Source organism: Calliopsis andreniformis, chromosome 9 (genome assembly GCF_051401765.1).
Source record: "Calliopsis andreniformis isolate RMS-2024a chromosome 9, iyCalAndr_principal, whole genome shotgun sequence".
Taxonomy (NCBI): domain Eukaryota; kingdom Metazoa; phylum Arthropoda; class Insecta; order Hymenoptera; family Andrenidae; genus Calliopsis; species Calliopsis andreniformis.
This window is the reverse complement of record NC_135070.1, coordinates 2907373-2917202: the sequence shown is the minus strand read 5'-3', so window position 1 is coordinate 2917202 and position 9830 is coordinate 2907373. Positions and strand designations below refer to the sequence as shown.

Genomic DNA, 9830 nt, shown 5'->3' with positions numbered 1-9830 from the left:
TATTTTTCTCGCACGCAAGCGAACAAACAATCGAAGCGGGTTTCTCGCGTTGTGTCACGCTTTTGCCACCTTGTACATGAATATATAAAAGAAGTGAAAAGGCTTGACGTTGAAAAGGCGAACATGTTTAACGATTCGTCTTCGAAAATACTCCGTAATAGCAGTTTCAACAGCAAGCCCCTTGAATGTTTATTTTTCACCACTTGTATAGCAAAGCCTGTAAAATGCTAAATTCTTGCCCGTCGCCTCTAGCAACCACGTTTTTTTAATCGAGAATTAAATTAAATACCCTTCCCCTTCATCTCTTCCTCCCTTTCCCTTTCCCTCTTCCTCCCTTTCCTTTCTCCTTTATTTACAGCATACAGATTTGTACAGAGACCATATAGCATGTACTTGAAAGATAGGTGTGTGCGATTTAGGAATGATTTAATAAATAAATATATATATATATATATAATTGTTTATAGATAATAACAGTATTTATAAGTATGTCAAATAAACGTATGTTTATTATTCCTATTCTGGACACGCTTCTGTCTTTCTCTTCTGCTGCAGGAATTTATAGTATTCGCGAATTGAGCGGATCGTTGATTCTGCCGGCGATCAAAGCCACCGAAGTTTCGACGTCGACGATGAAATAAAGAAACGGGTGCACTGCTGTGAACGGCACTGGTCCAGCTCTCTCGAATAATCCATTACCTGTGAAAACAGATCCTTTGAAAAGGGCGCTTTTAAAGAACCCTAGAAGGTATCCAAATACATACGATTCGAGGTACAAAAAAAATTTGATACAACTTTTTAGCGGTTAAAGATGAGTTGAGAGAGTGAAGAAATAACTGCGTATAAAATAACTAAAATAATTGAAAATTTAGTTTGAAGAAAATGCTCCCCTTTTGAGTGTATCTCGAATTATTAAATGTTCTATACGATATTAGTTTCACTTTTAACACGTCAACTGTTATGTAGAAGCATTTGCGTTAGCTTTAATGCAATATGTAAAATTCTACTTCTTGAATCTTTAATCAGAAAATTAATTAGTTTCATAGTTAAAGAAAACCAAGTAGTTTGTACATAAAATCTTTTCAAGCAGAATAGTGAAAATAATAACATAACCTTGATCGATCATTAAATAGTTATTAAAAATTAATCGCTAAAAAAGATTAAATACAGGCAACGTATTAAACTTTATTATCTAACTATACTATTTGAGTGCAGTCAGATGACAAAGGAAATTTAAGCAAGAAGGACTGAACGTTTCAAGGTATAATCCGCAGTCTAAAGAAAGCAGCAAAAAGCTGGAATGGCTAGTAGGGTGACTAATTTCTGGAATAACGAAGGAGGTTGAAAGAAATCGACTGAAGATTTACGAGGTGCATTCTTCGCAACGATTCAGGGATTCCTAGTAAGCATAACGGAGAGTAACCGCAAGGTCTTTTTATTTATTTTCCTCGGTGAGTCAGGCACAGGATATCAGCGATTAAATCCAGCTAACTTTATAACAATACTGAGAATGTTCTCCCGATCGTGGCCACCCGTGATTACGATAAACCGGAAACTGACGGTTCTTGAACGGTCAAACGACGAATTGAAAGCCACTCGACATTTACTGACCGAACGGTAATGTTTAGCCGATGATTTACGTAACTTCGATCAATTGCAAACACTTGATCCTGTAATTGGGGGATAAAAACAGTTTGAGATTAAATTGTTTTAAGATGGAGATATTGGTAAAAAAGGAAACAATTTCATTTCGATTAAGATTTTTCACCCTATAATTTTTCAAGATCACAGATTAGCGAAAAAAATATTCAGGTATTTCGTTTGAAAAATCATTCAATTTCATTTCAGCTTGCAGTTACTTTGAATTTCGTGAAATTTTCTAACCCAAACCACTGTCTCTAAAGAAGGCAACCTCAGCAACCTCTCTTACTACGCTCGTTCGTGCGTGAAATTTCGACAGGAACCGTCCATGAAAGTGTTTTCGACACCAGAGGAAATTTGCACTGCTGTTAACGACGATAATGATGCATGGAAGGCAAAAACGGACGAGAAAGAAGAAGAAAAAGGGAATAGGCGTCAGTAGTACTGGTCAGGCATCGTCAGACACAGTTCATCGCGCGCCTCGTTAATGGCATTCACGGCGAATTGTAATTTCATACAGCACCCGTGAAGATTGCATCAGTTCGATGGCCGATTATTTCCTTCCTCCACCTTAATCCGAGAAATAACGTTTCGTCTTTTTTCCTTGCAAAGGACTTTGGAGCCCTGTAATCCAAGAATTTTTGGCTATTTCAGGATGCATTGAAATGTATTCAATTTACATTCTTAGTAATGTGGAGAGATTCCCAATTTAGAATTTTTTACAGAATTAAATTTTCAAATGCTCTAATTTCCGACTATTTAGATATTCAAATGGTCAAATCATAAATCATTGAAATTTTCAAATATCTAAATATTGAAATATTCGTATCTTTAAAGAAGTTAAAATGCAGAAAACTTCAGTTATAAATTATTGGCTACATGCCACAAAAAAAAATCATCAATGTGATCGATTTAACGAATTCTACTGATTGGCAAAGACTCGTAACAAAATGAGTCTTGCACTTTGAGAGCACTATAAAACAAGTACAATAGTTGTGTAGATATTTTAACATAAAGTTATACATAATAACAAAATAATAAATTATCTCCCTTTCAAAAACTTCTTTATCGGAAGTTCTATCTTACTTTAGTTAAAACTAAAACTCAAAACAAACTTCATCGTGTTTGATCTCCAATACACCTTTAATATCTACTAGTGGAAACTTAAGTATTCCTTAGGTATAAGGATTCGAATTTCTAGTTGAGAATATTTCCCATGAAGCATCGAATTCAATTAAATGAACCAACAAATTTAATTGAACTTCAGTCAACAAACTTGCTCACATATTTATACCCAGAATGCTTTGAAAGTTCGAACACTGCCAAAGGCGTTCAGACTCACAAAGATTGTACTTCAAGCAAACTTTCCATCCACAAGTTGCTTGAGCATGCTCCGCTAAAGCATGCTTTCCTCCTTGCTTTTAAATGACATCGTCAAGGAAGAGATATAGGAAGGAGTGCATTAGTTTTTACAAAGCACAGAGCAGAACCTGGATGATAATATCGATAATAGTCCCGTCGAAGTGGAACAAGCAGAGGAGGATCGGATTTGAGCGACTCACGAGAGTGGGTTCTGTCAGGTTGCATGTAATGTCTGATGTTCACGCCGATGCTCTGCTGCACGTCCCTCGCATATACTCCTAAATCTGGTGTCATCAGCGATAGATCAGCTGCTCTTGGCTCAAACACGTCCACGATTCCCAGCTGTAAAGTTACAATCAAATATAATATTAAATCGCAACATGTATATAAGACATCACCAAAAAGAATATTCGTCTTATCAAGACTGTCAAGAACAGTGAAATGCTTGGTATCATTATTTTCCACTTGGACAACTCTCAGAGGCCCAAGAACGTTCATTGTCAAGCAGAATCGCCCAACGTAGCCTATAAAACCCATTCAGAATTGTACTTCTGAATTACGTCCATTAGAAGAATTCCATTTTTCACGTTTTCTTCTCCTCTTCTTGAATTATCGTCAATTGTATGTCGTCAAGGAAACTATCTATGGCGATATCTTTGTTCGTGGAAAGTAGCCATGATGAGAAGCGGAAAGCGCTCTCAAGATCGCGGACTAACGCGATTAAGTAATTAGGAGCTTAATGCCCGAGACTAATGGCAAAATATTGAGAGCGGCCTATGCACCATGTAACGCGATTCGATGCTTGCCCCTTGTTGTCCCTTTGAAATTCATACTTAGACGAGCCAGAGAGGCTCTTCTGCTGAGAGATTAAACGACATTTTTCCTGTGTTCCGTACCCTCTGTAGGAAGGATGTTAACGTGACGAAACCGCGTAACATGAACGATGGAATAGTGGCCCTGACCCATGTGGTCTGTAACTGCTTCCTCAACAGTCGCAACGACTTCCCGCCGAGATCCCTAGCCAGCCTATATGTATCCCTTCGATCCGTGGACATTAGAAGGAGAATATTGTACCTGGGATCCTGAAATGTAAAATAAACAAAATTATTTGCTGTAGGTACTGTACAGAGCTGGTAAAGTTGCATTTGGAAAAATGTGGATCCATATGATTACAGTAGATAGAATCGCTTGATTTCATATGCATTTTTGGATGTAGCATATTATTATCTAAAGTCGTCATAACTCCTAACTGAAGCGACGTATTCCCTACACACAGAAAATTACTACTATGTTAAAATGTGTCCTGGATGCAACCTTACCAGTTTTGCACAGTATAGATTTAACTAATGGCATCGTAATTTGTTGGTAAACTCTGAGTTCCGAAAAACTGTTATAAAACAATGATGAATGATGAATGTTTGAAGTGCAGTAAGGGACAAAAGAAATGCAGATGATGTTCACTGTAACTTTAGGAGAATATTTGTAGAGAGTAACTGTAAGGATTTAAAGGTTTGTTATATGTGTACTAACTTGTATGTAGGTTTCATTCTTAATATCTCGAATGAGAACTTGATGATTTTGTATTCGATATTTTTTGTGTTCATATTTTTAAGGAAAAATGGTAGACAAATAGACTCAAAAAGTCGATCCTTAGAATTTTGAATTTTTAAAAAGCCCACTTTTTTCTAAGCAAAATGCTTTGCCTTTTATTTGAATCTAATTACTATAATAATTTAGGTGTTATATTTTTTTTTATGCTTTACGTGAATTGACATTTAACACAATATTGATCGACGAATTTATACAGAAACTGAAATTTGCGACCAACTATTTATTATATGTAATTATGTCTATATGTTAATTTCAAACTGCCCTCGTGATATTAACTGTGTCTTTCTCTAAAAATGTCTGAATACGTCTCGAATCAACAATATCTTAAGTTCACTTTTCTCTAAACTGTGTTTTCTTATTTTCAGGGACTCACTTCAAGCTAACGTACCTAAAAGTTTGAAACTTGAATAACTTATGTGTAAGGTATCAATAAAAAACTACAAGTTGATTGGGAACAATAAGCATAACTTTTAACTAATAATATGACAAAAAAATGAAATTTCAAAGGCAGAGTTATTTAGTTTACATTCCCTGCAGCTTCTTAATTCTTTATATGAGTGTAGGTGAATAAGTGACATAGGAGAAAATTAGGTAATACACCTCTATTGATAACAACGTTTTAATGTACTTCAGTCATCCACAGGTTACGTGACTAAAACAAAAACGCAAACCTCAAAAAACTCATATTATCTAGTTTTGATATTTGATTGTTCTATCTTATATAATTTACAAAAAAGTATTTTAAAAAAATGAAAAAATAGCATTGATTGTTGTCTGTCGTCTTCCGTAACAAAAGAATTGACTCTATCGAATCCTACTTCATTCAAATTTTACAAATTGTGAAATTAACAAATTTGTCCACAAAGGATTCATTAGCCTTAACTAAAAATATGCAGAAAGGATATTACGAAAAAAGTTTGTAAACATCTACGAAATAATATAGAATTGTACGTATCATAGAGTCAAGAATATTGGAGTTTTAATCAGAAATATTAAAAAATTAGTTCTTTCATAGAAAAATTGTTCTTACATCGAGCGGAAATTCAATCGCGACTGCGTGCAACGATGGAAAATAGGCGAAAGGCAGGACAGCGAAGTATCTGGAAGCCGTGACGGAAGAGACGTCGCAACCGTTCACCAGAAACGATATTTCCGTCGAGTCTCGAACGGATGCCTCGCTCAAGCTGCTCGAATAGGGCTTCCAGATTCCCAAATCTTGCATCCAGATTCCTTCGTCTAAAATGGAGGAAATAAAATCATCCAATCCTCAATGTATGTTATATATTAGAAAAAGACCTAATCAAACCGATGAAATAACTATATCTCACCAACTTCTGAAAAGATTTCACATCAAGTGAATCCTAGACCCGAATTCAATATACAAAAATAATGAAAACAGAATTTATTAAAACGCAAGAGTTACGGTAGCTTAAAATTTACTATTACCATATCAAAAAGGATTACCTCAACCTATACACACATTTACACTCTACTACTAACATATCATAGACTATGAAGCAGCATCGATCAACGTCGAGTTCATCAATCACAATTAAGCAATAAAAAGAGGAACCTGGATAACTGGAGAAGAATCCCCTGAAGCCTCTAATACTACGCTTCCTCCGAGTCATTGTATCGTTGGTAGTTGAGGACACAGCGGTGGTTGACTGCCCATTCGACACGGTTTCACCTGTAGCCGAGGTCGTATTCAGCGAATCGGTAGATCCCATCTCGTTCGAAGTTACCTGATTGTTCGAGGCGTCCACTGAAACGGTATTCTCATCGGTAGGTGGTCCATTCGTTGATCCAACGTCCATCTGCTTAGCCTGCGCCGAACTGGGGATCGTTGAACTCGTCAAGGCCTCTGTATCACTTGCTGAAACCGTTGTTACGGACATATCCATAATAGTACTTTCCACTGTCGTTGACATTGTTAACGTAGTCGATGGTTGTGACGCGAAAATCGTCGACTGTGAACCACCATCCATCGACATTGAAGTTTCAGAGGATTCCATAGTTGGACTCCTACTCGTCGAAATAGGGGAAGTACTCGTCACAGTTGCTCCTTCCATATTTGCACTTCGAGTAGTAGAACTGACGACCATCATCGTCGGTGGAACAGACGTCATAGTAGTTGTTAAAGGTTCACCCGAAGGCATGGAAGCTGTTGTTACAGAAGCCACAGATATAGAAGATGCTTCTGGCAAAGTCGTAGGAAGACTAGATGGCGTGACAGAAGTAGTGACGCCCATCGTGACTGGACTATCAGGGGTGGTTTGTGTCAGCCTATTTTGCAAGTTAACTGTGCTCATTGTCGTTTCAAGAAGTTCGATCTGAGGAGTCGTCGAAAGCCCAGCTTCAGTTATATTCTCAGAACCCTGCACTAACTGTGTCACAGGTGTCAGTGTAGTAGCTTCATCTGGACTTGATGTCTGCATTTCTGTGACTGGTTGATCAGTCATCGTCGCAGCTGTTGACTCAGGAGTAGTAACCTCATCAGGCCCCTCAGTAGGTGTCGAAATATCAAATCCATAGAATCTAAGGATGTCTTCGTACTCGGGACGCAAGTTGGTGTTTTCCTGGTTGAGCGTGAGACCACCAAGGAAGCCATTCGCGTTCAAGTACGTCTTCAACACACAAAAACAGTTACTTTACGCCTCGTATCGCAGATGGTCAACCCTTCAGGAATAGGGTATATTCACCTGCAAAAGCACTATTCAAATGAAAATGAAAATTGTATCGTTAACAGACATGTGTTTTCTAAGTTAAATGAGACAAACAAATTTTACAACAATTATTGAATAGCTATTCATAAAACTGTCTTAAATAAAATTATGACATAAGTGCATATTAGATGTATTTAAAGAATTTGTAACAAAAACAGCCTCTGTTAAATTTTATGATTTCTTTAATAAGAATACATTTTAGAGATCAGAAACGAAATTCGCAACATACTGGAATCTATCCATACGTACTATCATGAACACTTTGTTAAAAAGAACATTAATCAATTGAACAAGAATTGAAGATGCTACAGTATTTTTGCTCTCCTAAGAAAAGACAAAAATTGACTAGGTAATTCTCGTTACAAACTCTTCATTCGATGATGACACATAAAACGTGTAGTCCATACAGAGGCGTCTTACAGGGTTAAAATCGAAGTTACGAAAGTGTTTCAAAGTAAGCGATGAACCGAAAGAGAAACCGGCATTTAGGGAAGAGAAATCGTGCATTCAGGCTCCAAATTAGCCTTCAGTAGTCGGACAGCGTCGTGGCAAATTTTCCGTGTCTCCCTTCCCAGCAATTATTTCATTGGTAGACAGCGAAATAGTGCATTGATCGTTACGTAATGGAGCAAGAAGGATCCAAATATTTTACCCTCAATCTGCGATGGATATCTCGAAAACCAATCCGTGTAATGTCCCTGTCCCGTGGTAGACCTAGGACATCCGCGATTTGCTGTCTTCCTCTGCCAGTGGAGCCTTCGTAGAGCGCGGCCAGGACGAAACCAACCCCCGTCGGCGAGAATGCCACGTTCCCGTGGCTCGTGTACTGTTGCAGAATCCGCACGCCCAGGTCGTTAATTACGTCCGAGATGATGTCGACTGGTCGATGGGGAACCGGTTGATACCAGCCGTCGAATCCCACGTTGTCGTAACCGCGGACGAACACCGTAGACACTGTTCAAATATTTAGATGGAAAAACAGTCAAATTCTTCGGGAATTGTACACATTTCGTTATGAGGGAGCCACGTGGAGATAGTGTGTCGAACGTGAAAGTTTTGAACAATATAAAATTTAAAAGAACTTGCAAAATAATGCGGAGGAATTCTAGGAACTAAAACTGAAGAACTAGAGAACTGAAGGAATAAAATTAAAACTAGAACTACAAAATTTTTCCTAATATATCTGTATTAATTTGGAGCAGTATATGGAAGGACCTCAACCATCTGAGTCTCGATTATTCGCCGTATATACAGTCAATCAAATGTTTGACTACTAAAGATAGTGAAGTAAGACTTCCATTAAAATTCGAAGTCTAATTTAATAATAGTCTGAAAAGCTAACAAAAAGTCATCAAGAGGGTTTTACAATTCTGAATCTCATATTCAATCAATTACACAAGACTCTGGGCTGTACGAGCTTCCCTTGTTCAAAAGACACAGACACAAAACACCTTCTCCAACCTACTCATACTGTTTCTCAGAAATCTAAACCCCTAAGAAACTGAAAGATTCTAAATTGTTGTGGAAATCCAAACTTTTGTCTAATCAATCCCGCTCAACTTTCTCATCATAATGAAGTACCTGAAATCATATCATATAGGGTTTACGCAACAGAAACCAGAATACGTACGCTGCAGCAGGATCAGCCAGGACGTCGACGTCCCCATTGCACTAAATTGCTGGATCACTGTCGCGAAGTCGATACGTGTCAAGCGATGCGCATGGAAAACACGATCGCAGGATGGTTCGGACTGGGCTGAAGGATAACGCGACACGGCGGGTGCGGAAGCGGCTGACAGCAGAGAGCTGTATTAGGATTAGTGCTAGTCGTTCGCGCTTCGCGTCGGAACTGGCTCGCGGATGGTGCACGCCGCCTGCTCGAGGCCCTGCCGGCCACTCTTGGATTTTTTAAACGGCAAGGTCGTCAAGTAGATAAACTCGTGTCTATGTACGCCGTCATATCGCGCGCTCGCCCTTCCCTCCCTTCCACCCACGGATCCAAAGCTAGGGTTACAGGTTCCCTTCGAGTGCGGGAAGCGCCGTGAAGAAAAAGCTTGAAGCACCAGGACAAATTAGGAAACTTGACGGTGAGATTAGCGAGAAAATAGAGGAAAATTTCAGAAATTTAGAGCTTGAAATTGTGTGGGAGACAGAAGGCTCGGAAGTTTCTGGATTTAATATGGAGTTTGGAAACTGATTTTGTTAGCGGTTGAGGACTATCTAATCAGATCTTGGAGATTGTAAGCAATTTTCACTTTAAAGCAACTTAATATAGCTAATAGAATTATAAACAATATGCTTGCGTTTTGTTGTATAGTACTTAGATTCTATGAAGTTTAATCATTTATTTTAGTAATTTGTTTTAAATTTCCTGGAATATCTTCTTCTGAAGGACGTATTATTTTATTATGTTTATTTTATTGCGTGCTCGTAATTATACCTATTTAAACGTAGCAAAAGAACTCTTTTTACAGAAATACATATCTGCAG

The 9830-nt window shown here is 38.0% G+C and overlaps 1 protein-coding gene across 1 annotated transcript; it reads right to left on the bottom strand.

The window, feature by feature from the left end:
* Positions 1-539: 539 nt before the first annotated feature.
* Positions 540-9007, bottom strand: LOC143183296 (uncharacterized). The gene is made up of 7 exons (XM_076384821.1): positions 8971-9007; positions 7993-8294; positions 6188-7241; positions 5645-5850; positions 3900-4085; positions 3132-3345; positions 540-699 (listed from the first exon to the last, which is right to left on the bottom strand). Exons 1-7 carry the CDS (start codon positions 9005-9007, stop codon positions 560-562), a joined length of 2139 nt encoding a protein of 712 aa, XP_076240936.1. The 3' UTR covers positions 540-559.
* Positions 9008-9830: the final 823 nt, after the last annotated feature.

Coding starts and splice junctions, on each gene's coding strand:
- LOC143183296 (XM_076384821.1), bottom strand. CDS start 9,007: ATGGGGACGTCGACGTCCTGGCTGATCCTGCTGCAGC. Junction 4,086..5,644: donor CGATTGAATTTCCGCTCGAT/GTAAGAACAATT, acceptor TTTACATTTCAG/GATCCCAGGTACAATATTCT. Junction 700..3,131: donor TTATCGATATTATCATCCAG/GTTCTGCTCTGT, acceptor CTGTTTTCACAG/GTAATGGATTATTCGAGAGA.